At 50.7% G+C, this 27,954-nt stretch overlaps 1 protein-coding gene across 1 annotated transcript in view; it reads left to right on the top strand.

The window, feature by feature from the left end:
• Nucleotides 1-27,954, top strand: part of LOC140191848 (junction plakoglobin-like) — an 89,035-nt gene that overhangs the window by 25,424 nt on the left and 35,657 nt on the right. The window contains exon 2 of the mRNA XM_072249639.1: nucleotides 27,000-27,210. Within this exon, the coding sequence (XP_072105740.1) occupies nucleotides 27,009-27,210 (202 nt within the window). The 5' untranslated portion in view covers nucleotides 27,000-27,008. The remainder of the gene's footprint in view (nucleotides 1-26,999; nucleotides 27,211-27,954) is intronic.

Genomic DNA, 27,954 nt, shown 5'->3' on the forward strand with positions numbered 1-27,954 from the left:
AGAACACTTCTGTAGGCCGAAGGGCCTGTATCATGCTGCTACGTGTTGTGAAGGTGAATTGGATGTTGGGTAAGCGACAAATCCCTCAAAGCACAGGGGGAGGGAGAGGTCAAGGGGCTGAATGGCCTACTCTTCCTGTAATGGTGTGAGGGATGTGTCAGGGCGCCGTCGGCAGTCCCGATGAAGGGCCTCGGCCTGTAACATCGGCTGTTTGCAACCCCCCCTCCCGAGGTGCTGCCTGGCCTGCCGAGTTCCTTCAGTATTGTGTGTGTGTGTGTGTGTTCATTCCTCCTGGATTTCCAGCGTCTGCACAAATCTCTGGGTCTGTTGATTTGTTGGAAGCTGTGTCCCTGCACTTCAGCGCTCCCGGGCTCGGCTGAGGGGGGGTACGGCCTCTTGTTGGCCAGCTACATCTGATGTGTGTTATTCCAGGAATGTGCATCTGGGATGAGCTGGAGACTGAATTCCTGCGGTTGTGGTTTTTTTTCTCTCTCTGAAAGGAACTGTTTCGCTCCCGGCAAGATTTCCCAATCACTTTCGCCCCTCGACACAGTTGTTCGTCCGTGCCTGACAGTCCTGGTGGCTTGTGTTTTCCTCTGCTGTCAAGCAGTTACGCATCAAGAGGAAGGGAGGGAAGAAACACAATCAGCATGAAAAGACATAATAAATGTAAAAAGTTATTCTGTGCAGAACACAATTCACTAGTTGCTGAGTGTGGCTGAGCGATCACGAGATTAGATTTTATTTATATGTAGGCTCAGTGCGTTCGCTATGTGCCATGTCGTGGCCGATTGTGGCCTTTCCGAGAACACGATTGTTCTTGGCAAATTTCTTTCCCCCCACAGAAGTGATTTACCATTGCCGCCTTCTGTGTGGTGACTTTACAAGACAGGTGAACCCCCCCCCCCCCCCGCAGCTATTATCAACACTCTTCAGAGATTGTCCGCCTGGTGTCAGTGGTCGCATCATCAGGACTTGTGATCTGCACCGGCTGCTCGTACGACCGTCCACCACCTGATCCCACGGTTTCACCTGACCCTGATCGGGGGCTAAGCAGGTGGCCACTTTATTGATAGGTCTGGGCCTGTGCTCGCTGGAGTTTAGAGTTATGGGGTGGGGGGACGGAAATCTCATTGAAGCCTTTTGTATATTGAAAGGCCTCGATAGAGTGGATGTGGAGAGGTTGTTTCCTATAGTGGGGGAGTCTAGGACCAGAGGACACAGATAGAGTGGATGTGGAGAGGATGTTTCCCATAGTGGGGGAGTCTAGGACCAGAGGGCACAGATAGAGTGGATGTTGAGAGGATGTTTCCTGTAGTGGGGGAGTCTAGGACCAGAGGGCACAGATAGAGTGGATGTGGAGAGGATGTTTCCCATAGTGGGGGAGTCTAGGACCAGAGGACACAGATAGAGTGGATATGGAGAGAATGTTTCCTATAGTGGGGGGAGTCTAGGACCAGAGGACGCAGATAGAGTGGATGTGGAGAGGATGTTTCCTGTAGTGGGAGAGTCTAGGACCAGAGGACACAGAAAGAGTGGATGTGGAGAGGATGTTTTCTATAGTGGAGGGACTTCCTTTAGAACAGATGAGGAGGAATCTCGTTAGCCAGCGGGTGGTGAATCTGTGGAATTCTTTGCCACAGACAGTTGGGGAGGCCAGGTCATATAAAGCAGAGGTTGATAGGTTCTTGATAAAGATGTTTGGGGTGGGCGGTGGGGGGGGGGGAGAAGGCAGGAGAATGGGCTTGAGGGGCGAAATGGACTCTGGCCACTTTATTAGGTACGACTCCTCGTTCGTGGAAATATCTCATCAGCCAATCACGTGGCAGCAACTCAATGCGTAAACGCATGCAGATGTGGTCAAGAGGTTCAGATGTTGTTCAGACCAAACATCAGAATGGCGGGGGAGGGGAAGAAATGTGATCTAGGTGACTTTGACTGTGGAATGATTGGTGCCAGATGGGGTGGTTTGAGTATCTCAGGGACTGCTGAAGTCCTGGGATTTTCTCACACAACAGTCTCTGGAGTTTACAGAGAATGCTGCGGGGAAAAAACAAAAACAAAAAAAAATTCAGTGAGTGGCAGTTCTGTGGGTGAAAACACTTTTGTTAACGAGAGAGGTCAGAGGAGAAGGGCCAGGCTGGTTCAAGCTGACGGGAAGGTGACAGTAACTCAAATAGCCACAGGTTACAATAGTGGTGTGCAGAAGAGCATGTCTGAATGCACAGCATGTCGAGCCTAGAAGTGAACGGGCGACAGCAGCAGAAGACCGCTGACGTGCACTAGGTAGCCAAGTTATTATCTACCTCCTGTACCTAATAAAGTGGCCACTGAGTGTAGGTGTGTAGAATGGTACAGCACAGGAACAGACCCTACGGCCCACTATGTTGTGCTAGCCCAATTAAATTAGTGATCAAATGGCCAACTACATTAATCTCTTCTGCCTACACAATGTCCATATCCTCCCACGTTCCTCACATTCAAGAAGTTTCGAAAGTACATTTTAATGTCAGAGAAATGTATACAATGTCCATCCTGCAATTCCTTTTCTTCGCAAACATCCGCGAAAACAGAGCAGTGCCCCCAAAGAACGAATGACAGTTAAACGTTAGAACCCCAAAACCCCCCAACCAGATCCCCCCCCTCCTACGGATAAGCAGCAGCAAAGCAGTGACATCCCTCACCCCCCATAGCAGCAAAAGAATCATCGCGCCCCCCCCACGAGCACTCTAGTGTGCAGCAAAGCATCAATAAAGACACAGACTTGCAGTACCCCAAAGTCTACCCGTTCACCCGATAATTTAACATACCACTGTCTCCCTCTCTCCCTCTCTCCCTCCCCATTTCACAGCAAGAGGGGTGACATAACAAAACAACTCGCCGATTTATGGTGTTAAAAGTCTGTTGCGTCACTTCTTCCGAGTCTTGTGCCCGAAGAGATCGGGTCTCCGGGCACACGGCCAGCTCGAACTTCCGTCTCCAGCGATGCACCAGTTTTCTGCGATGGGACTGTCTTCCCCCCCCCCCGAGCCACGAAATCCCAGGGCCTTGAAGGCACGCTAGTCTTCTGGGCCGCGTCCTTGGCGTATTGAACAGCATCTGGTCGTGAGACACCCGAGAGCGGGTCCCATTCCAGCAAGAAACTGAAGTCGGTGTGTAACTCCAGCTCAGCGTCTTCAAAAGAACCCTGAAAGTGGGAAAAATGGAGATATTAAAGATGGAAATAGAGCTGTTTCCAAAGATACAAATGGAGGAGTCGCTGTTGTCCTTCCTAAGCTAAATGTCTCTGTAAAGTCCCCAGGCAGCGCATTCCAGGCACCCAGCACTCTGTGTTTTTAAAAAAAATCTTGCCCCTCGTATCTCCTTTGAAATTGCCCCCCTCCCAACTTAAATCAGGGGTTCCCAACCTTCCTACTGCCGTGACCCAATGCCATTGAGCAAGGAGGTCGGTAAACCGTGAGTTGGGAGCCCCTGCTTCCAGTGTCTACTTGTAGACCTTTCAACCCTGGGGAAAGCGATACTGTCTGTCTCCGCTATCTAGGCCTCTCGTAATCTTATAAACCTCGATCAGATCTCCCCGTGGCCCCCGCCGCCCCAGAGGAAATGACCCAAGTCTGTCCGGCCTCTGGTGATAGAGGACGTGCGTTAAACCAGGCAGCATCCTGGTGAACGCACACAGCGTGCTGGAGGAACTCAGCAGGCCAGGCAGCATCCATGGGGAGGGGGAATACAGTCGACTTTCCAGGCCGAAACCCTTCAGCTGGACCGGAGGGGGAAAGAGCTGAGGAGTAGATTAGAAAGGGGGGACTGGAGAGAAAAACGGCAGGCGATAGGTGAAACTTAGAGGGGGGAGGATGAAGCAAGGAGGCGGGAAGTTGATTGGCGTAAGGGACAGAAGGCTACAGAAGACAGAAGGAGGGTGGGGGGTGGTGGAGGAAAGAGCACCAGAGGGAGATGATGGGCAGGCAAGGAAATAACATGAGGGGGACGAGGGGATGGGAAATGGTGAAGTGGGGGGGGGTGGTGGAGGCATTACTGGAAGTTTGAGAAATCTAATGTTCATTAGATTAGATAGATTCAACTTTATTGTCATTGTGCTGAGTACAGATACAAAGCCAGTGAAATGCATTTAGCAGCTGACTAGAAATGCAAAGAACAGTGTTATTTATAAAATAACTGCGAATTTAAAGAAAATAAGTGCTACAGCACACAAATATAAAAGTACTGAGACAGTACAATATGGGTGCAATACTGCTTAGCGCTGTGATGAGAGGTTCAGCAGGGTGACAGCCTCAGGGAAGAAGCTCTTCCTGTGCCTGCTGGTGCGGGAGCGGGGGCACCTGTAGCGCCTACCGGATGGGAGGAGAGTAAAAAGTCCATGCTTAGGGTGAGATGCATCCCTGATAATGCTTTTCACCCTGCCCAGGCAGCGTTTATGGTAGATGTTCAACCATAAACCATGCCATCAGGTTGGAGGCTACCCAAACGTAATATAAGGTGTTGTTCCTCCAACCCAAGTGTGGCCTTATCCCGCCAGTGGATGGACATATCGCAGTGGGGAATGGGAATACCGACCGGACTTTTCTCCATAGATGCTGTGTGAGTATTGTGAGTGTCTTCATCTCCATCTTCCAGCATCTGCAGACCTTTTTTCTTCTTTGACAATCTTAGTGAACTGCTTGGGCACCCTCCTCAACATCCTTCCTCCAGTGGGTGGGGGGGAGGGAGAGACCAGAATTGTACGCAATACTCCAGATGCGGCCTGACTGGAGTTTTATAAGCCAGCAACGTGACTTTTGAATCATAAAGGCCAGCGAGCCCTTGCGTTCTCTGGTATATGTGGGATAACGAGTCTGCAAGACTGGTGAGATGACGGTGGCAGGATAATTGGCTTCTGCCCTGACACTTTCTTCGTCGGGACAGCACTTCGCTCTTCACCCTGCGAGGCCTCTTGCGATCAGCCTATCAGGGATCTTGTCTGGATCTGTTTAGCTGTGTAACGATTGTAGGAAATCTCTGGAACTCGACGATCCAAGGGCAGGCAAGACGTCACCAAGATAAACAGTGATGCACGGAGCCAAAACACAGAGCAGGGAGCAAAGCAGTAACTTAAAATCAATCAATATCCCCCTCTCTCCCCCCCTCTCTCCCCCCCTCGGCCTGCCAGCCTGAATTGTGACTTTCATGTTTACCGTGATAACTACCGTACACTGCCAAACAAAGCAATGTGCATAGCACAGTACGTACAAGACACGCAGACGCGTGCGCGCACACGGACACGCATGCACAGACACAAAACACCACCACCCAAGCCATGCCCTCTTGCTGCTGCCATCCAGTGGACTGTAAAAAGAGCCCCACACCACCAGGTTCAGGAATGGTCATTACCCCTTCAACCATCAGGAAGGAGGTACAGGAGCCTCAGGTTCCACACCACCAGGTTCAGGAACAGTTATCACCCCTCAACCATCAGGAAGGAGGTACAGGAGCCTCAGGACCCACACCACCAGGTTCAGGAACAGTTATTATCCCTCAACCATCAGGCTCTTGAACCAGAGGGGATAACTTCACTTAACTTCACTTCGCCTCATCATTGAAATGTTCTCACAACCTATGGACTCACTTTCAAGGACTCTTCATCTCATGTTCCCAATATTTATTGCTTATTCATTTATTATTATTAATATTTATTTGTGTTTGCACAGTTTGTTGACTATTTGCACACTGGTTGAACGCACAAGCCTTTCATTGACTCTGTTATGGTTATTGGATATATTGAGTATGCCCACAAGAAATGAATTTCAGGGTTGTGCACAGTGGCATATATTACTTTGATAATAAATTTACTCGTAACTTAATATTAACATAATATAACAGAAAAGTCCAGCTGCGTGGCAACAAAGGCTATGTGCACGGGAGCATTTCGGTCACGCAGTGGCTGTGCAGTTTAAAGGGAGCAGTTGCGCTTTGGTAGTTCCTTTATTATTCGTTTATCACGGATGCCTTTCTCTAAATTGATTCTTTCTCTCCTGCCATCAGTAATTCACTAACAAGTACGAAATCTGCTAGTTCTGTTTTAATATGTTGCCACCCAGCTGGGATGCATGTGATTATCAATTTGCCTGTGAATAGACTCAAGATCGTTTAATGTCATTTCCAGTACACAAGTGTAAAGGGGGAACAAAATAATTGTTACTCTGGATCCGATGCAGTACAAAAAAGCACAATAAGATAAAGAAGACAATAATTTAAAAAAAAACACAATAAATGCAAAGGAGGAGGCAATGATCGCCATCTTCGCATACACCGCACATTCTTGGAGACAGCAGAGTGCCAGGTTGCTTGATTGGACTGAAAACACGCCATCAAACTGTGTCAATTATAAGCTCCAATAGTACTAGAAACACATTGAAAAGGAAAAGTGGAAGGAACTGTTGCATGGACTAGCTAGGAGTTGTTCTACCACCTCCCCCAGTGTGATAGCATTGTTCACTGGCTTCATGTGGAAGGATAGCTTATATACACACAGATTGATTGTGTGGCCATAAAGTGACGCTGGGCACAGGAGTGTCTGTACATGAGGTGACTCTGACAGGAAATGATAAAGTAGTGGTGATTGGGGGTGTGGAGAGGTGGGTCGGTCGGTGACTGGGGGTGTGGAGGGGTTGGTCGGTCGTTGATTGGTGGTGTGGAGTGGTGGGTCAGTGGGTGATTGGGGGTGTGGAGGGCTGGGTCAGTGGGTGATTGGGGGTGTGGATCTGTGGATTAGTGTGTGATGGGGGTGTGGAGGGGTGGGTCAGTGGGTGATTGGGTGTGTGGAGGGGTGGGTCAGTGGGTGATTGGGGGTGTGGAGAGGTGGGTCAGTGGGTGATCGGGGGTGTGGAGGGGTGGGTCAGTGGGTGATTGGGGGTGTGGAGGGGTGGGTCAGTGGGTGATTGGGGGTGTGGAGGGGTGGGTCAGTGGGTGATTGGGGGTGTGGATCTGTGGATTAGTGTGTGATGGGGGTGTGGAGGGGTGGGTCAGTGGGTGATTGGGGGTGTGGAGAGGTGGGTCAGTGGGTGATTGGGGGTGTGGAGGGGTGGGTCAGTGGGTGATTGGGGCTGTGGAGGGGTGGGTCAGTGGGTGATTGGGGGTGTGGAGGGGTGGGTCAGTGGGTGATTGGGGGTGTGGAGGGGTGGGTCGGTGGGTGATCGGGGGTGTGGAGGGGTGGGTCGGTGGGTGATCGGGGGTGTGGAGGGGTGGGTCGGTGGGTGATCGGGGGTGTGGAGGGGTGGGTCGGTGGGTGATCGGGAGTGTGAAGGGGAGGGTCAGTGTGTGATCGGGGGTGTGGAGGGGTGGGTCAGTGGGTGATCGGGGGTGTGGAGGGGTGGGTCAGTGGGTGGTTGGGGGTGTGGAGGGGTGGGTCATTGGGTGGTTGGGGCTGTGGAGGGGTGGGTCGGTGGGTGATTGGGGCTGTGGAGGGGGGGGTCGGTGGATGATTGGGGCTGTGGAGGAGTGGGTGGGTCGGTGGGTGATTGGGGGTGTGGGGGGGTGGGTTGGTGGGTGGCTGAGGGTGCGGGGGGGTGGGTTGGTGGGTGGCTGAGGGTGCGGGGGGGTGGGTTGGTGGGTGATTGGGGTGTTTGGAGGGTTGGGTTAGTGGGTGGAGTTGTTGATCAGCCTCACTGCTGGGGGAAAGTCACTGTTTTTGAGTCTGGTGGTTCTGGTGTGGATGCCATGTAGCCTCCTCCCCGGTGAGGGTAGGACAAACAGTCCGTAAGCTGGGTGGGTGGGATCCTTCATGATGTTACTGGCCCTTTTCCGTATGCACGTCCTTGATGGGCGGGTAGGCCGGTGCCGAGGATGTGTTGGGCCGTCGCTTGCTCTCTGTAGATTATAGGACAGTACAGGCCCTTCGGTCCACAGTGGTGTGCTATCCCCTTATCCAGTTCCAGGATCATTTGAACCCTTCCCTTCTATATTACCTATCCATTTTTTTAAATCGCCGGTTTTTCGTAATTCCTTTTAAAATCTGAGTGCTTTAGCAGGAAGGCCATTTTACAGGCATTTGTCGAAAGATCTCATTTAAAAAAAAAAAAAAAAAAAAAATTAATTAATTAACGTAGAGACGTGTTCAGCAATGTTCTGCTAGACTGGGCAACAGCCTGGTCTTCCCTCGGGCTGTGAGACTAATGTGAATACCCAGCTGCCAGCCGGGGACTCGTCTCTGAGACAGCGAGCTGTTTGACTGTCCACCTGCGCTGCGCCTCGCTGCGTGCATTTTGAATTGTATTTTACTAACTTGCGTTTGGAGCGGAGGTTGGTAGGTTTCTGATTAGTCAGTGTGTCAAAAATTACGGGGAGAAGGCAGGAGACTGTGGGGGGGGGCAGTCGAGAGGGATAATAAATCAGCCGTGATGGGATAGGGGGAAGCAGACTCTATGGGCCGAATGGCCTAATTCTGCTCGTTTGCCTTAAGATTCTGTGACCTGATTCTGCTTTTTTAAAAAGAAAATAGAGCAAAAGTAGTCAAAAAAAAACTATTTCAAAAACCAGAATTAATGATTTTTAAAACCAGATTCATGGTGGCTGTACATTTCACGTTTGTGGGAATTGGACCCACGGTTCGCATGAAGGGCGAACATAAAACATGGAAGGAGGAGCCATCAGGAAGGTGGAACACGGGTCAACGGGTGATCATAAAACATGGAAGGAGGAGCAGTCAGGAAGGAGGTACAGGAGCCTCAGGTCTAGGACTGTCAGACTGGTTAACAGCTTCTTCCCTCAGGCTGGGAGACTAATGAATTCCCTGCCACCACCGAGGTCTCGTCACTGGGACAGCGAGCTGCTTACTGTTTACCTGTGCTGCGCACTACATGCATTTTGGGTTAATTTTTATTAACTTGCATACGGTAGTAATTTATTTTGGTGCTGTATGGGATATGTTTCGTGGGTGCACTGTGGTCTAGAGGAACGTTGTTTCGTTCGGTGGTTGTACACTCGGATGACTATAAACTTCAGTGTGTTCAGGCCAGCATCTCTAGACTTTATATTAAGTCGCCCGTGACTGGATGATAGGGCACTTAATATTTATTATAGTCACGCTATTTATCGTCATCATTATGTGCGGTGTCTTACGACATCATCGTTGCGTGCCGTGTTGTACGACGTGGACGGTCGTGCTCTTTCCACCTGTTTTGAATCTGTGTCTCAAGTGGGGGATTGTTTCCTGTGGGGGGAAGCATCCTGGTAAATCTCCTCTGCACCCTCTCTAATCCAGGCAGCTTCCTGGTGAATCTCCTCTGCACCCTCTCTAATCCAGGCAGCATCCTGGTAAATCTCCTCTGCACCCTGTCTAATCCAGGCAGCATCCTGGTAAATCTCCTCTGCACCCTCTCTAATCCAGGCAGCATCCTGGTGAATCTCCTTCTGCACCCTCTCTAATCCAGGCAGCATCCTGGTGAATCTCCTCTGCACCCTCTCTAATCCAGGCAGCATCCTGGTGAATCTCCCTCTGCACCCTCTCAAAAGCTTCTACCTCCTTCCTACAGTGAGGCGAGCAGAACTGAGCACAAGTGTGGTCTAGCCAGGGCTGTATAGGGCTGCTCACGGCTCTTGGGCACAATCCCCTGAACGATGCTGGCCAACACGCCACATGCCTTCTTAACAACCCTTACCTTGTGCGGCACTTAACAGTCGCTCCACACTGCTCAGAATCCTCCCATCGACCCCAGACCCTGCCTTCAAGTTCGACCTTCCAAAGTGAACTGCTTCATGCTTCTCCAGGCTGAGCTCCGCGCCCAGTTGTAAGCAACGATGCCTTTCGACACTATCCACACCGCCGCCAACCTTTCGTGTCATCCGCAGATCTTGTAGTTATTTCTAGAACAGTAGAGTTTGGGAACGGCGTTTGTCCAACGGTACGGGAGGCTGCTTCATGATCAGTTCTCCAACACCAAGTTGGGGTGGAGAGGAATTTTTGATAAGATTACCTTCCAGCCTCACTTATTGTGTAGCCAATTTTTTTTTTAAAACCCTGATTGGGACTGATCTTGTTCAAGGTGATGGGGGTGGAGATACGTCTCTACCAAAGGAGGTGTGAGGTGCTCCTTTCCTCCGCTAGCCGGCAGGTCACCCTTGGGCAAGGTGTAGCACCTGCTTAGCCCCCCGATCAGGGTCACGGGAAACCATGGGAGCAGGTGGTGGACGGTCGTACAAGCAGCCGGTGCAGATCACAAGTCCTGGTGATGCGACCGCTGGCGCCAGGCAGACAATCTCTGAAGAGTATTGATAATGGCTTGATGGTTCTCTTCTCTCTTCGGTTGTTCATCGAAATCCGATGACGACGTCCACTCCTTAAACGGTGAGATCTTTGATGTCTATACAGTCCTATCCTGGACCCACAAGCTCTGTTGCAGGTGGGACATGTAGTGGTGACGGCCATGGCTGCATTTCTCCTGGCTCTCTTCTGCTGTCTTCTGGTTGTTCTTTCCATCTCCAGAATACGAACCCCGTTCCTACACTGCTGTTGCCAAGTGGTACGGTCAGTGGCAACATCCTCCAGGTCCTCGGGTCTGATCTTGCACTTCCTTAAAGTGTTCTTCATCTGATCCTCATAGCACTCCTTTGGCCCTCCAGCTGAGCATCGACCATGATGTAGGGACGTCGACTCAGACCATGAGAGGCCTGCGTTGGGCATTTTCATGCCTTACAGGGCGCAAATTGGAAATCTGTGTGGGGCGCTACTCCTCGCACAGACACTAGAGCAATGTGTGGTTAAGTGCCTTGCTCAAGGGCACAAACACGCTGCCACGGCTCAGGCTCGAACTAGCAACCTTCAGATCACTAGACGAACGCCTTATCCACTTGGCCACGTGCCCGACACGTACCATGATGTAGCTGGCCGTATAACACTCTGCGGGGTAGCCGACGCGGGGGCATCTGTCTTGTAAAGACGCTCGTCCCAGAAGAAGGCGATTGGCAAACCAATTCAGTAGAGAAATCTGCCAGGAACCATCATAAAGACCGTGATCGCCCCACGTCATGCGTCACGTGTTAGGGTTAATGAGTTGTGGGCATGCTGGAAGCTAGGGGGCATTTGTGGGCATTCGGATGCAAATGACACATTTCTGCTGGATGTTCCAATGTACATGTGGTTAAGCAGGACCCGGTAATGTAGCTGTCGTTGTCATCAGCAGTCACACGTGGTCCAGTGTGATTCTCCTGGTGATTTTCCCCTAATAGAAGAGCAGATTATTATTTAAATGGTGGAACATTCCAGCATGCTGTTGTGCAGAGGGACTTGGGAGTGCTTGTTCATGAATCGCAAAAAGTTGGCTTGCAGGTACAACAGGTTATTTAGAAGGCAAATGGAACGTTGGCCTTCATTGCTAGAGGGATTGAATTCAAGAGCAGGGAGGTCATGCTGCAACTATACAGGGTACTGGTGAGGCGGCACCTGGAGTACTGTGTGCAGTTCTGGTCTCCGTACTTGAGGAAGGATATACTGACTTTGGAGGCAGTGCAGAGGAGGTTCACCAGGTTGATTCCAGGGATGAAGGGGTTAACCTATGAGGAGAGTTTGAGTCGCCTGGGACTATACTCTCTGCAGTTCAGAAGAATGAAGAGGGTTTCTTACAGAAACATACAACATTTTGAAAGGGACAGATCAGATAGTAGGAAAGTTGTTTCCATTGGTAGGTGAGACAAGAACTAGGGGACATCGCCTCAAGATTCAGGGGAGAAGATTTAGGACGGAGATGAGGAGAAACTGTTTTTCCCAGAGAGTGGTGAATCTGTGGAATTCCCTGCCCAGGGAAGCACTAAATATATTTAGGAAACAATTACACGAGGAAATCTGCAGATGCTGGAATTTCAGGCAACATACATAAAAGTTGCTGGTGAGCGCAGTTAAGAAACAATTAGATAGGTTTTTTACATAGTAAGGGAATTAAGGGTTAGGGGGAAAAGGCAGGGAGATGGAGCTGAATTTACGGACAGATCAGCCATGATCTTATTGAATGGCAGGGCAGACTCGGTGGGCCGGATGGCCTACTCCTGCTCCTATTTCTTATGTTCTAATGGTGGTGGTGAGGCTTGAGATGACTGGTGAGGCCAAACGGTGATCCACAAGTCAGCCCAGGACTTGCTGGAGGGGTGGAAGTTACTGGAGCAGTAACCTGGTTTGAAACTTGCTCTAAAGCTGCCTCTTCCTCTTGGAGAGGTGAGCTGCTGCTGCTTCAGCCCGTCACACCTCCACTGGGGCTTTTGGGCTACCTGCCAGGGTACTCCATCCTGTTTGACCGACCCCACGGTTTTCACTTTCACCAAAACGCCTTCTGGGCGAAGATCCTCCCTCTCCCAGGGGCGAGGTCTTTGGAGTGGCTGCTGACGTTTCCGTAGCACTGGGTTTTTAAACGGGTTGGGGGCTGCGCGTCCCCATTCCTGACCCTCCCCTTCTTTCACAGCCAGACCACGGAGGGGTCGGGATAAGCTTGGGTATCAAGCCTTGCCTCTCCAATGGTGGGTTCGTGTGACCCGGTTGCAACTGCAGCAAGTCCCAAGTTTGCAACATTCGCTGATGGGATACTGCTTCTCAGGGTGGTAACCGAGAGTTTTGAAGGACTGGCTGCCTGCTCCCGTAGGGTACAAGTTACAAGAATAGACCGAGACCGGCTTCCGTGAATTCTCAGAATCCAGGACAGTGAGATATGAAGGTGACGTTTGTGTGACCACCAACGAGGCCAGTTTCAGCGGCGTCCCAGTTCCTGCCTGTCCTTGGTGTCTCTGGTACATACTCCCTGAATTGTGTGCGAAGAGGAGAGGGTACTGCCACCCCCCCCCCCCCCCACCGGCACTAAGTATGGTGTCCAGTTCTGGTCACCTCCATTACGGGAAGGATGTGGAAGCTTTAGAGAGGGTGCAGAGGAGATTCACCAGTTACTATTTAACTATTTATGGTGCAACTGTAACGAAAACCAATCTCCCCCGGGATCAATAAAGTATGACTATGACTATTCACCAGGATGCTGTCTGGATTAGAGAGGGTGCACAGGAGATTTACCAGAAAACTGCCTGGAATGGAGAGGATGCAGAGGAAATTCACCAGGGTACTGCCTGGATTAGAAAGGGTGCAGAGGAGATTCACCAGGATGCTGCCTGGATTAGAGAGGGTGCAGAGGAAATTTACCAGGGTGCTGCCTGGATTAGAGATGGTGCAGAGGAGATTTACCAGGATGCTGCCTGGATTAGAGAGGGTGCAGAGGAGATTCACCAGGATGCTACCTGGATTAGAGAGGGTGCAGAGGAGATTTACCAGGATGCTGCCTGGATTAGAGAGGGTGCGGAGGAAATTCACCAGGATGCTGCCTGGATTAGAGAGGGTGCAGAGGAGATTTACCAGGATGCTGCCTGGATTAGAGAGGGTGCGGAGGAAATTCACCAGGATGCTGCCTGGATTAGAGAGCATGTCTTACGGGGATAGATTCAGCAAGCTAGAGCTCTTCCGTTTGTAGCAAAGGAGGAAGAAAGGTGACTTGATAGAGGTGTACAAGATGATAAGAGGCATAAATGAACTGGATAGCTGGAGACGTTTTTCCCCCAGGGTTGAAATGTCTAGTATGGGGGTGGGGGGGAATTAATTTTGAGGTGATGGGGTACAGGAGATGTCTTTCATTCAGTATGTGCCATGACGTGGGGCGGTGATGGTCTCTCCGTGACTATGATTGGTCTTGGCAATATTTTCCTCGGAAGTGTTTGGCCATTGTCTTCTCCTGGGGCAGTGTGTCTGTACAAGATGGGTGACCCCCCCCCCAGCCATTATCAATACTCTTCAGAGATTGTCTGCCTGGCGTCAGTGGTCACATCACCAGGACTTGTGATCTGCACCGGCTGCTCGTAGGACCGTCCACCACCTGCCCCCATGGTTTCACCTGACCCTGATCGGTGGTGGGGTTGGGGGTGTGGTGCTAAGCAGGTGCTACACGTACAGGCCATCCTTGGGCAAGGCTAACGGAGGGAGGGAAGGAACACCTTTCACGTCCTTTGCCAGAGGCATCTCTCCACCCTGCCACCTGAGTGATTACAATCTTTTTTTTAAAAAAAACACCTGCCCAAGAATCTTCCATTCAGTTAATCAAGGCAGACCTTTTCCCTTCGGAGCGAAGGAGGAGGAGGGGTGACATGATGGAGATGTACAAGATGATAAGAGGCAGAGATCGAGTTGACAGCCGGTGACCTTTCTCCTCCCCCAGGATGGAAGTGGCCTATACGAGGGGTGATTGAAAAGTTCGTAGCCTCAGGGAGAAGGAATCAGTTTTAGAAAACCGAGCACATTTATCTTTCCAACATAGTCCCCTCCTCCATGTACACACTTAGTCCAGCGGTCGTGGAGCATACGGATCCCTTCTTTGTAGAAATTAGCCACAGCAGGGGTGATTGATAAGTTCGTTGCCTAAGGTTGAGGGAGATGAGTTATTAACTTCAAACTTTCTGCATTGTCACTCGAAGAGTTGAACTGCGTGTGCATGTCTCCCATCCACTACATAATGTACTGGGTGGGCACAGGAGTACATTCAGCCAGAGACTCATTCAACCGAGATGTAGCACAGAGCGTCATAGGAAGTCATTCCTGCCTGTGGCCATCAAACTTTACAACCCCTCCCTTGGAGGGTCAGACACCCTGAGCCAATAGGCTGGTCCTGGACTTATTTCATAATTTGCTGGCATAATTTACATATTACTATTTAACTATTTATGGTTCTATTACTATTTATTATTTATGGTACAACTGTAACGCTAACCAATTTCCCCCGGGATCAATAAAGTATGACTATGTAACGAGAGCATCTTGGACCTCCAGGTGGTCCACAGCAGGGGCGATTGATAAGTTCGTGGCCGAAGGTAGAAGGAGATGAGTTATACCGCTCTCGTTACATGCACGTGCAGTTCAACTCTTTGAGAATGCTGAAAGTGGTCCCTTGCTGTGGACAACTTTCTGCAGGTCCAAGACGCCAACTTCTACAAAGAAGGAATCAGTATGCTCCATGACTGCTGGACTAAGTGTGTAAATGTAGGAAGAATAAATGTGCTAGGTTTTCTCAAATTGACTCCTACCTTAGGACCCGGCTGGTGGCGTAGCGGCATCAGTGCCGGACTTCGGGACGAAAGGTCCCGAGTTCGAATCCAGCCGGCTCCCCTGCACGCTTTCCACCTGTGCTGGGGTTACGAGCTGGCGATCTCTTTGGAAACTCACCCGGCAGAAGGCAACGGCGAACCCTGCTGCTGTAACTTGCCGGGTACGCGGTTCCCCGCTACGTCAGAGAGGCGTGGAGGGAAATCGTCCGCTAACCGGGGAGACTCCAGATGCGACGTACCTTTCCTTTCCTGTCTACCTCAGGGCACGAGCTTATCAATCACCCCTCGTATGAGAGGGAGTAATTTTTGTTTTAAGGGAATGGTGGGGGGGAGGGTCAGGGATATCGGAGGTAGATTTTACACAGAGAGGTGAGTGTATGGTTCACTCCTACCTGGGGTGGAGGCAGAGGCAAATACATTAGGAGGGTCTTGTATCAGCCTTCACTCATCTTGCATCCATATGGAGATGTGGGAGGGAGGCGTTTGGTTGATCTTGGAGTATTTTTTTGTGTGTAGGTCAGAAAGGGAGGGGAGGTAGAAGAAAGAAGGGGTCCGTGGTATGACAGGAAAGACACGAGCATGGATGGAGGGTTGGCTGGCTGGCAGGAGGTGTGAAGAGTGGGAATAAAGGGGAGCCCCTTCTGGCTGGGTGCCGGTGACCAGTGGTGTTCCACAGGGACCGGTGTTGGGACCGCTCCTCTTTGGGATCGGTGGCTTGCTGGTGGTACGAAGATGGGTGGAGGGGGCAGGTTGGGGTGGAGCCAGTGGAGAGGCTGCAGAAGGACTTGGATTGGGAGAATGGGTAAAGAAGTGGCAGGTGGAATATAGGGTGGAGGTGTGCATGGTTATGCACTTTGGTAGAAGTGTTTTCCGAACAGGTAGAAAATCTTTTAAAATATCTGTGGTGAAAAGGAACTTGCGAGTCCTCCTCCAGGATTCCCTGAAGGTTCACTTGCAGGTTGAGTTGGTGGTGAGGAAGGTAGATGCAATGTTAGCATTCATTTCGAGAGGACTGGAATATCAGAAACTAGGATGTAATGCTGAGGCCTTATAAGGCACTGGCCAGGCCGCATTTAGTGTATTGTGAGCAGTTTTGGGCCCCTTATCTAAGAAAAGATACTTTATTGTCGCCAAACAATTGGTACTAGAACGTACAATCATCACAGCGATATTTGATTCTGCGCTTCACACTCCCTGGATTACAAATATTAAATATTAAAAATAGTTAAAATTAGTAAATATTAAAAATTTAAATTGTAAATCATAAACAGAAAATAGAAAAATGGGAAGTAAGGTGGTGCAAAAAAAACCGAGAGGCAGGTCCGGATATTTGGAGGGTACGGCCCAGATCCGGGTCAGGATCCGTTCAGCAGTCCTATCACAGTTGGAAAGAAGCTGTTCCCAAATCTGGCCGTACGTGTCTTCAAGCTCCTGAGCCTTCTCCTGGAGGGAAGAGGGACAAAAAGTGTGTTGGCTGGGTGGGTCGTGTCCTTGATTATCCTGGCAGCACTGCTCCGACAGCGTGCGGTGTAAAGTGAGTCCACGGACGGAAGATTGGTTTGTGTGACGTGCTGGGCTGTGTTCACGATCTTCTGCAGCTTCTTCCGGTCTTGGACAGGACAACTTCCATACCAGGTTGTGATGCACCCTAGAAGAATGCTTTCTACAGGGCATCTATAAAAATTAGTGAGGGTTTTAGCGGGCAGGCCTAAAGATGTGCTGGTATTGGAGAGGGCTCAGAGGAGGTTCAGGAGAATGATTCCGGAAATGAAAGGGTTAGTGTGTGAGGAGGCCTTGATGGCTCCAGGCCTGTACTCACTGCCGCTTTTAAGAGTCTTAATAAAACATTTTGAATATTGGCAGGCCTAGATAGTGGATGTGGAAAGGATGTTTCCTAAAGTTCATGAGCCTAGGTCCAGAGGACACAGACTCCGAATGGAGGGACGCCCATTTAGAATGGAGACAAGAGGGGTGAATCTGTGGAATTCGTTGCCACAGACGGCTGTGAAGGCCAAGTCACTGGGTATATTTAAAGCGGAGGTTGATGGGTTCTTGATTAGTCAGGATGTCAAAGGTTACCTGGGATGGCAGGACTTTCATATGATGAAAGACCGGATCGACTAGGCTTATACTCGCTGGAATTTAGAAGATTGAGGGGGGATCTGATTGAAACGTATAAAATTCTAAAGGGATTGGACAGGCTAGATGCAGGAAGATTCTTCCCGATGTTGGGGAAGTCCAGAACGAGGGGTCACAGTCTGAGGATAAAGGGGAAGCCTTTTAGGACCGAGATGAGGGAAAAACTTCTTCACACAGAGAGTGGTGAATCTGTGGAATTCTCTGCCACCGGAAACAGTTGAGGCCAGCTCATTGGCTATATTTAAGAGGGAGTTAGATATGGCCCTTGTGGCTAAAGGGATCAGGGGGTATGGAGAGAAGGCAGGTACAGGGTAGGCTCGAAGGGCTGAATGGCCTACTCCTGCACCTATTTTCTATGTTACGGGGAGAAGGCAGGAGAATGGGCTTGAGAGAGATAGTAAATCAGCCATGATGGAGTGGGGGAGCAGACTCGATGGGCTGAATGGCCTAATTCTGCTCCTGTGTCTTGTGGTCTTGCATACTATGTAGAAGATTCATTTTCTTGTGGGTATTTACAGGAAAAGGTGAGAAATACGATGGCATATGGCATAGCCTGTCTTCTTTTGTCCTCTGGCTGCTTGCCAGTCTTTGTGCGTAGTTTTTCATTGATCCTGTAGTATTTCTTTGTTCTACGGCAAATCTCGGGGTAGGATACGGTGACATAGATGTACTTTGATGCTAACTTCGAGCGCTTAACTTTGTGCAAAAGGCAACAGATTACTCGAATTGGGAAATAAAAACAATACCAAGTCTTCGAAAGTTTTGCCTGGAGTTTGTGGAATCAGTTCCGAGTTGGACTGAGTTGAGTTATCCACGCTGGCTTTGCCTATACTGTACTTAATCCAAATCAAAGATGCCCCAAGAACCAAGTGGAGTTCTTGGTTCTGCACAATGCGAATCTGCCGTTTTCTCCCCTTGGAAGGCGCCCAGTAGCTTAAACCCGAGGCGCAGAGCTTCATAATGCAAGGGCTGCTGTCCTGCCCTCTCCCCGACGACTGGTAATGTCACGTCATCAATAATTGAGCATTATTCTCTGTCTCTCTGTCTCTCTGTCCCGTTCCCCCCACCCCCCCGTCCCCCAATGACCTGTCTGCTGGAATCGTGTCTTAAAATTATACAGATGTCGGGAGCGCTGTGTCTAAGTTGAATTGTCGTTCAGACATGCAATAAGTGCAGCCAAATGAAACAGCGTTCCTCGGGGGGCCAGTGCATTAAAACACATTACCAGCACTCTAATGCCGCACATACAGTTATGAAAGCAGAAAAAAAACGTAGCAACAAAAATAAAAGTGTACGCATGTGTGTTTATAAAAAAAAATCCTTTGTCCCTGAAAGTCATGGCCTTTAGATTAATGGTGTGGCAGTCCTCGCCACACACTAGCGCAGTGGCAGAGGAATGCAAACCAGCTCGTCTTTCACGGAGCAAACACTGGAGAGCAGCACTGAGAGGAGGGGCTAGTTCCCACCCCCCAGCACCCCCACCCCAGACCCAGCATGGACTCCGTCTTCCTTCCACACCGGCTCCAGCATCTCCTCCTCCCCCGGGAGGCTGCGCCAGGCGACCCCTGCGGGTGTGTGAGGGCCTGGCTGGGGCCTTGTGTTTCCTCCCGCTCCCTGGTTGGTCTCGTCGATGAAACAGTCAACCGGACTGGTAGAATTCTACGTTACCGTGCTCGTACGACCATCAACTACCTGATCCCACGGCTTCGCGTGACCCTGATCGGGGGCGGGGGGGGGTGCTATGCAGGTGCTACACCTTGCCCAAGGGTGACCTGCAGGCTAGCAGAGGGAAGGAGCACCTCACACCTCCTTTGGTAGAGATGTATCTCTACCTCGCCACCCATTTTCCCAGTACTTAATGAATTTAATTTTTACATACCATATTTCTTACTGTAATTTGGTCTTTTTTTAATGCATTGTACTGCTGCCACAAAACAGAAAATTTGATGATAGCGCAGACAAAACGCTGGAGAAACTCAGCAGGTCGGGCAGCCCCTACGGAGAGGAATAAACAGTCGACGTTTCGGGCCGAGACCCTCCTTCAGGACCGGACCTTCATCGGGTGTCTGGACCCGAAACGTCGACTGTTTACTCTTTTCCGCAGACGCAACCTGACCTGCTGAGTTCCCCCAGCATTTTTGGTTTTTTTTTTTGCGTGTTTCTCTGGAGGTCTACCCTCATTTGAAATTTCGTCACGTGTCTCGGTGATAATGGACCTGACTCTTGATTCAAGTTGGTCTCTTCTTGTCCCTGGAGTCCAGTCCCAGCAAGGCAACGGTGCCTTTACGTTAAACTGGTGCAAGGATGTGACAGATTGTCACCAGTGACTGTAATTGCTTTTGTCAGACCGATGCTCATCGTCCTAATCATTTTGAAAGTGGCTCGAAGGTTTTTTTGTGTGAGGGTTGTCGGTGGCTTGGCTTGGCTTGGCTGCTCTGGCACAATGCAGAGTCGCAGGTTTAATCTTATAACGTGTGAGTGATGATAAACCTGATTCTGATTTGGGTCTCTGTTGTGGACTAAGAGTGAGAAGGGGGACAGGGAGAGGGGAATCATGGTTGGGAAAAGGGGAAGGGAAAGGGGAGGGAGTGGGAAGCACCAGAGAGACATTCTGTAATGATCAATAAACTGATTGTTTGGATTCAAATGACCTTGCCTGGTGTCTCAGGGCTCTGGGGGTGTCTGCACCCCCCGACCCCTCGCACTCCTTCTCTGCCACCTGTCCCCACACCCCTCCCGCGGCGCCCCACCCTCGCCATTCCCAACATCCTTTACAGACTTACTAACTCGCTCTCTGCTCCACGTTGACCAGTGCAGTGCCGAGCAAAGGCAATCTAGCTAGATAGGTGCTGAAGACTTTTTGCACAGGATTGCGTGGTGGATCGGCTGGAGACGCCGTAGGTATCGGCAACTGGTACGGTTACGTCATTTTCAGATAGGCGAGTTACTGAAACAGACATCCCACCCTGCAAAGACTCATTTCAGGGAGGTAGCACCATCAATTTGCAGGAGACTCCCAGAACTTCCGGGAGAGGTGGGATGTCTGCAATAGAGTAGCTCCTTAGCAGCTAGTCAGCTAGTTTAAATAACGTTAGCTATGCTAATGAACGAATGACACCTGATAAACTCACCTCAACATGTCTTTTATAGTCATTTAACCCACCATGGGCAATAGAAAATTCACTGTTGCAAACAGTGCAGCGAGCAGCACTCATTATTTTTGACCTCTATTAGTCAGGGGTACACTTTAGCGTAGTGTGGGGTGATGTACGTTTTATATTTTCTTTTTTGGAAGACTCTTTTTCTTTCTCTCTCTCTCTCTCTCTCACTCTCTCACTCACTCACTCACTCACACACACACACTTGATTTCTGGGATATTGTATATGATTTGCGGGCATCAGCGAGCCACTATCTATGGGCAGGAGAACTTTCGGGAGAGGTGGGATGTCTGCTGAAATCATGTTGGCTGTGTTGCTCGGTTAATCGTCTGGAGGCTGGACAGAAGTTCAAATCTGATTGCAACTGTCCCAAAGCAACAATTTATGACAAAGTGATTCTGCAGACACTGGGAATCTTTGAGCAATGCGAGTTCTTGGCGTTAGGATTTTCCAGTGTGGGGGGGGGGGGGGAAGAGTCTACACTGAGAGCATTGAATGCTTTATGAGAGAGCCTAATTTTTAAGGTGATTGGAGGAAAGCATAGTGGGGATGGGGAGATGTCAGAGGTTGGTGATTTATACAGAGGGCAGTAAGTGTGTGGATTATCCTGCCAGGGGTGCTGGTAAAGACAGATACTTCAGGAACATGTAAGGAAAATGGAGGACTGGGAGAGAGGGAGGAGGTTACATTTATCTTCGAGTAAATGAGATGGTCGGCGGGGCTTATTCCCCTTCCACAGGAGTAACAATTTAACGATGTGATTTGTATAAACTGCTTCCCTAAGGTTTTTATAGCTGGGGGGGGGGTTGGTAATGGGTGTTGGCACGTGGCCAAGTGGTTAAGGCATTGGACTAGCGACCTGAAGGTCGTGAGTTCGAGCCCCAGCCGAGGCAGTGTGTTGTGTCCTTTGAGCAAGGCACTTAACCACACATTGCTCTGCGACGACACCGGTGCCAAACTATATCAGTCCTAGTGCCCTTCCCTTGGACAACATTGGTGTCGTGGAGAGGGGAGACTTGCAGCGTGGGCAACGGCCGGTCTTCCATACAACCTTGCCAAGGTGCAAATCCATGTTCTCCCGAGACTAATGGTAATGGGGGCAAGCTCCCGCTACTTATTGAATCCTCCCAGTGGCGTGCGTCTCAAACGGCCTCTGACAACCAAGTTCAGCTCCCGGCCTTGGCGCGTGGCTGAGCTACAGAGCCCGGCGGAACCGTTTCTACTGCCGGGAGGGGCAGGGGCTGGTCGCTGGCACTCTGGGCAGACGGGGGGCTGGTTTGGCAGCTGGTCCAGGAGAAGGAAAACTCTAATCTCAAACCCCTCCCGCTCTGCCTCGCGGAGAAGGCGGTTGGAATGCTCTTCGCGGTGTGTCTGTGGACATTGGAGTGCCTTCGGTGACGTGCTGATTCAAAGTGGGGGTGGGGGAGGGCGAGAGGTGACCCAGTACGGGAGGAATGGGGGAAAAAGGAGAGAGAGGTGGGGGGGGTGCAGAAAGAATCCATGAAGGAAGCTGAAGGTGACCACAAGCCAGCAGGAGAATATCCATAAACCAGTGGAGGTGGCTGGTGTGAACGAGAAGGAGATCGGTAGTAGCGAGCAGCAAAGCTGGCTCCTGTGCGTGGTGACGTGACTCGACCCGGTCAGGAAGGAAATGGGCTCCTTTGTTTACAGAGAGGTGTCACTGAAAGCTACAGCACTTTGGTGGCAAGAACAGGAAGGCAGGTTACTATCTGAATGGTGCCAAGTTAGGAAAAGGGGAAGTACAATGAGATCCAGGTGTCCTTGTTCATCAGTCACTGAAAGTAGGCATGCAGGTACAGCAGGCAGTGAAGAAAGCTAATGGCATGCCGGCCTTCATAACAACAGGAGTTGAGTACAAGAGCAAAGAGGTCCTTCTGCAGTTGTACAGGGCCCTGGTGAGACCACACCTGGAGTACTGTGTGCAGTTTTGGTCTCCAAATTTGAGGAAGGACATTCTAGCTATGGAGGGAGTGCAGAGGAGGTTCACGAGGTTAATTCCCGGGATGGCGGGACTGTCATATGTTGAAAGGTTGGAGCGACTGGGCTTATATACACTGGAATTTAGAAGGATGAGAGGGGATCTGATTGAAACATATAAGATTATTAAGGGATTGGACACACTAGAGGCAGGAAACATGTTCCCGATGTTGGGGGAGTCCAGAACCAGAGGCCACAGTTTGAGAATAAGGGGTAGACAATTTAGAATGGAGTTGAGGAAAAACTTTTTCACACAGAGGGTTATGGTTCTGTGGAATTCTCTGCCTCAGAAGGCAGTGGAGGCCAATTCTCCGGATTCTTTCAAGAAAGAGTTAGGTAGAGCTCTTAAAGATAGCGGAGTGAAGGGATATGGGGAGAAGGCAGGTAAAGGGTACTGATTGTGGATGATCAGCCATGATCACAGTGAATGGTGGTGCTAGCTTGATGGCCTGAATGGCCTACTCCTGCACCTAACACTGAATCAGGTCCTTTGGCCTATCTGGTGTCCAACTATTACTGTACCCAGTTCCATTAACCTGCACCCTGGGACCGTCGCCCTTCCATCCACGTATTACCCAGACCTCAGGGTTGATTTATCCAAAGTTAGTCGAAGCATATTCAACCCTGAGGTTCATTTATAAGCACACTCAATAAATCTATAGAATAGTAACAATAATAGAACCAGTGCCTTCTGGAGTGAAGAAGGCACCAAACTCTGCAAATAAAAAAAAGAATTAATGATAAATAAATAAGCAATAAGTATTGAGAACATGAGATGAAGAGTCCTTGAAAGTGAGACCATAGGTTGTGGGAACATGGGGCATGTGAAGTTGAGTGATGCTATCTCCACTGGTTCAAAAGCCTGATGGGTTGATAGGTAATAACTGTTCCTGAACCTGGTGGTGTGGGTCCTGAGGCTCCTGTACCTCCTTCCTGATGTTTGAGGGGTAATAACTGTTCCTGAACCTGGTGGTGTGTGTCCTGAGGCTCCTGTACCTCCTTCCTGATAGTTGAGGGGTAATAACTGTTCCTGAACCTGGTGGTGTGGGTCCTGAGGCTCCTGTATCTCCTTCCTGATGGTTGAGGGGGTAATAACTGTTTCTGAACCTGGTGGTGTAGGTCCTGAGGCTCCTGTACCTCCTTCCTGATGGTTGAGGGGTAATAACTGTTCCTGAACCTGGTGGTGTGGGTTCTGAGGCTCCTGTACCTCCTTCCTGATGGTTGAGGGGTAATAACTGTTCCTGAACCTGGTGGTGTGGGTCCTGAGGCTCCTGTATCCCCTTCCTGATGGTTGAGGGGGTAATAACTGTTCCTGAACCTGGTGGTGTGGGTCCTGAGGCTCCTGTACCTCCTTCCTGATGGTTGAGGGGGTAATAGCTGTTCCTGAACCTGGTGGTGTGAGTCCTGAGGCTCCTGTACCTCCTTCCTGATGGTTGAGGGGGTAATAACTGTCCCTGAACCTGGTGGTGTGGGTCCTGAGGCTCCTGTACCTCCTTCCTGATGGTTGAGGGGTAATAACTGTCCCTGAACCTGGTGGTGTGGGTCCTGAGGCTCCTGTACCTCCTTCCTGATGGTTGAGGGGTAATAACTGTTCCTGAACCTGGTGGTGAGGGTCCTGAGGCTCCTGTATCCCCTTCCTGATGGCTGAGGGGTAATAACTGTTCCTGAACCTGGTGGTGAGGGTCCTGAGGCTCCTGTACCTCCTTCCTGATGGTTGAGGGGTAATAACTGTTCCTGAACCTGGTGGTGTGGGACCTGAGGCTCCTGTACCTCCTTCCTGATGGTTGAGGGGTAATAACTGTTCCTGAACCTGGTGGTGTGGGTCCTGAGGCTCCTGTACCTCCTTCCTGATGGTTGAGGGGTAATAACTGTTCCTGAACCTGGTGGTGTGGGACCTGAGGTTCCCGTACCTCCTTCCTGATGGTTGAGGAGTAATAACTGTTCCTGAACCTGGTGGTGTGGGTCCTGAGGCTCCTGTACCTCCTTCCTGATGGTTGAGGGGTAATAACTGTTCCTGAACCTGGTGGTGTGGGTCCTGAGGCTCCTGTACCTCCTCCCTGATGGCAGCAGTGAGAAGAGAGCATGTCCTGGGTGGTGGGGGTCCCTGATGATGGCTGCTGTTTTCCTGCGACAGTGTTTCATGTCGATGTGCTCAATGGTGGGGAGGGCTTTACCCATGATGGACTGGGCCGTATCCGCTGCTGCTTGTTGGATTTTCCATTCAAGGGCACTGGTGTTTCCATACCAGGCTGTGATGCAACTGGTCAACATACTCTCCACCACACATATTTAAACTTCCCTTAAATGATGAAATCAAACCCACATCCACCACTTCTCCTGGCAGATCATTCCACACTCTCTGAGTGATGAAGTTCCCCTTCTTGCTTCCCTTAATTAGTTCACTTTTCGCCCTTAACCCATGACCTCTAGTTGCAGTCTCACCCAACCTCAGCGGAAAAAGCCTTCTTGCATTTACCCTATCTATGCCCCTCAAAATTCTGTATACCTCTATCAAATCTCCCCTCATTGTCCTACGCTCCAGGGAATAAAGTCCCAACCTTTTCAACCTTTCCCTCTATAGCTTGGGTCCTCAAGTCCCCATAACATCGTTGTAAATTTTCCCTGTAGTCTTTCAACCTTGTGTACATCTTTCCCGTAGGTAGGTGACCAAATCTGCAGACAATACTCCAAATAATGTCTCTGCAGCGTCTTGTACAATTCCAACGTAACATCCTGTCTCCTGTGCTCAGTACTTTGATTTATGAAGGCCAAGGTGCCAAAAGCTTTCTTTACGACCATATCTTCCTGTGACGCCACTTTCAGTGAATTCTGGACCTGTATTCCCAGATCCCTTTGTTCTACCACTCCTCAGTACCCGACCGTTCACTCTGTAAGACCTACCCTGGTTGGTCCTGCCAAAGTGCAAAACTTCGCACTGGTCGCCTCACTACAGGAAGGACGTGGAACCATAGAAAGGGTGCAGAGGAGATTTACAAGGACGTTGCCTGGATTGGGGGAGCATGCCTTATGAGAATAGGTTGAGTGAACTCGGCCTTTTCTCCTTGGAACGGCAGAGGATGAGAGGTGACCTGATAGAGGTGTATAAGATGATGAGAGGCATTGATCGTGTGGATAGTCAGAGGCTTTTTCCCCCAGGGCTGAAATGGCTAACGTGAGAGGACACAGTTTTAAGGTGCTGGGGAGTAGGTACAGAGGAGATGTCAGGGGTAAGTTTTTTTACACAGAGAGTGGTGAGTGTGTGGAATGGGCTGCCGGCGATGGTGGTGGAGGTGGATACGATAGGGTCTTTTAAGAGACTTTTGGAGAGGTACATGGAGCTTAGAGAAATAGGTAAGGACATGTTCGGCACAGCTTTGTGGGCCGAAGGGCCTGTATTGTGCTGTCGGTTTTCTGTGTTTCTAAAACTCCACATCTGCCATTTTTCAGCCCATTTTTCTAGCTGGTTCAGATCCAGCTGCCTCCTCAGCCTACCGTTTTGGTGTCATCTGCAAATTGGCAGATATCTTTCCTGTACTGCACTGTGTGATCTTTCCCTGTAACCCAGGTCCAGGCTCCTCCTCCTTTGCCATGATGAGGCCACTCTCAGAGTGGAGGTTTCCCACTTCCTATTCCATCTTGGTGGCCTCTAACCTGATGGCAGGGACATCGATTCCTCCTTTTGGTTTAAAAAAAAATTCCCCCTCCCACCCCTGGCCTCCCCCTTCCCTCTTCATTTTCCCCTTCCCTCTTCATTTTCCCCTTCCCTCTTCATTTTCCCCTTCCCTCTTCATTTTCCCCTTCCCTCTTCATTTTCCCCTTCCCTCTTCATTCCCCCTCCTCTTCATTTCTCCTCTTCTCCTCACCTGCCTATCACCTGGTGCCCTTTTCTCCCGGACTCCACTCTCCCGATTCCCTCAGCAGCTGTGGAAATGACCAGACGGTCGGAGTTTCGGGCAGAGGGGTCCCGAAATGTCAGCTCCCTATTATCGTTTCCGCAGGTGCTGCCCGACCTGCTGAATTCCTCCAGCATTTTGCGCGTGGGCCTGCAGAATTCCTCTCTCGTTTATCCTCCTTTTACCTTTCTCAACCACTTGGCTCCCAGCTAATCCTCCCCCACCCCCCCCATATTTTTATCCTGGCGTCCTCCCCCTTCCCTTCCGGTCCTGATGACGAGTCTCGGCCCAAAATGTGGACTGTTTACTCCTCTGCGTAGAGGCTGCTCGACCCGCTGAGGTCCTCCAGCATTTTGTGTGTGTGCGTGCGCGTGTGTGTGTTTTGCTCTGGGTTTCCAGTGTCCCGAGTAGCTTTCGGATGCTTCTTTAAAAAAGAAAGGAGCTGCGTTTCTAGTGTGGGTTGGCAGTGTGTGTCGGCTGGGAGAGTTACCATGGAGTGTGTGTGTGGGGGTGTGCTTGCATTTCATCGCTGTCGCCTGACGGCTTGTGGACGCTGGCTCCCCAAGTTGAAAGACTTCGCCTGCGTGAATCGTCATCCCCCACCCCCCAACTCTCCCCCCTTCCCCGGCCGGGGGCGGGGGTCCGTCCCAGGCGACAGCACTGAGCTCGTCTCTTTTCTCTTCCCCCGCCCGGCTGCAGGGTAGACCGATGGAGCACTACGACTCGGAGTCGACCAGCAAGGTCACCCACTGGCAGCAGACCTACGTGGACTCGGGCATCCAGTCGGGCATCAACACCAACGTCCCCTCGCTGAGTGGCAAAGGCAGCCTGGAGGAGGACGACGTCTGGAAGCACGGGCACTACACGGTCACCACCAACACCACTACCTGCAGAGTGGCGCAGCTGCCAGGTACGTGTGGGTCTTCTTGGTGGGGGGGGGGCGGAGGGGAGCGAGGCCAGTGTGGGTGGAAGGGGCCGGGCTGGGGGTACTTAGTTAATAACCTGACCGACGGAGTCGTGCCTCTGCTCTCTCACTGCCCGATATAGTCAGAGAAAAGTACAGCACAGAAACAGGCCCTTCGGCCCATCTAGTCCGTGCCCCATCTATTTAAGCTGCCTCTCCCGGCCGACCTGCCCAGACTTCTGGAGCTCACCGTGCACCACCACCTGTTCCGCGCACTCTCGCCACCCTCTGGAGTGAAGAAGTTGCCCCTTGTGCCGCCCCTCCCACCCTTTAAACCCCTCACCTCTCACCCTCAACCCACGTCGTCCCGCCCGACCTCGGTGGGAAAAAAAGCCTGCTTGCGTTTACCCCGTCCGTACCCCTCGTAATTCTGTGTAACCCTTATCAAATCCTCTCTCGGCCTTCTACGTTCCAGGAAATAAACTTCAATCTCTCCTCGTCACTCGGGTCCTCCCTTTGCAACATCCCTTTGTGAATTTTCTCTTTACTCTGTCCACTTGATTTACATCTTTCCTGGAGGCGGGTGGCCTGAACTGCACACAGTACTTGAAATTAGGCCTTACCGATGTCTCACACAACTTCAACATAACATCCCAACTCCAGTATCCGCCCCCCCTTCCCTTCTCGGACGCGCCCCCCCCCTTCCCTTCTCGGACGCGCCCCCCCCTTCCCTTCTCGGACGCGCCCCCC

This window comes from Mobula birostris, chromosome X, assembly GCF_030028105.1.
Source record: "Mobula birostris isolate sMobBir1 chromosome X, sMobBir1.hap1, whole genome shotgun sequence".
Lineage (NCBI taxonomy): Eukaryota > Metazoa > Chordata > Chondrichthyes > Myliobatiformes > Myliobatidae > Mobula > Mobula birostris.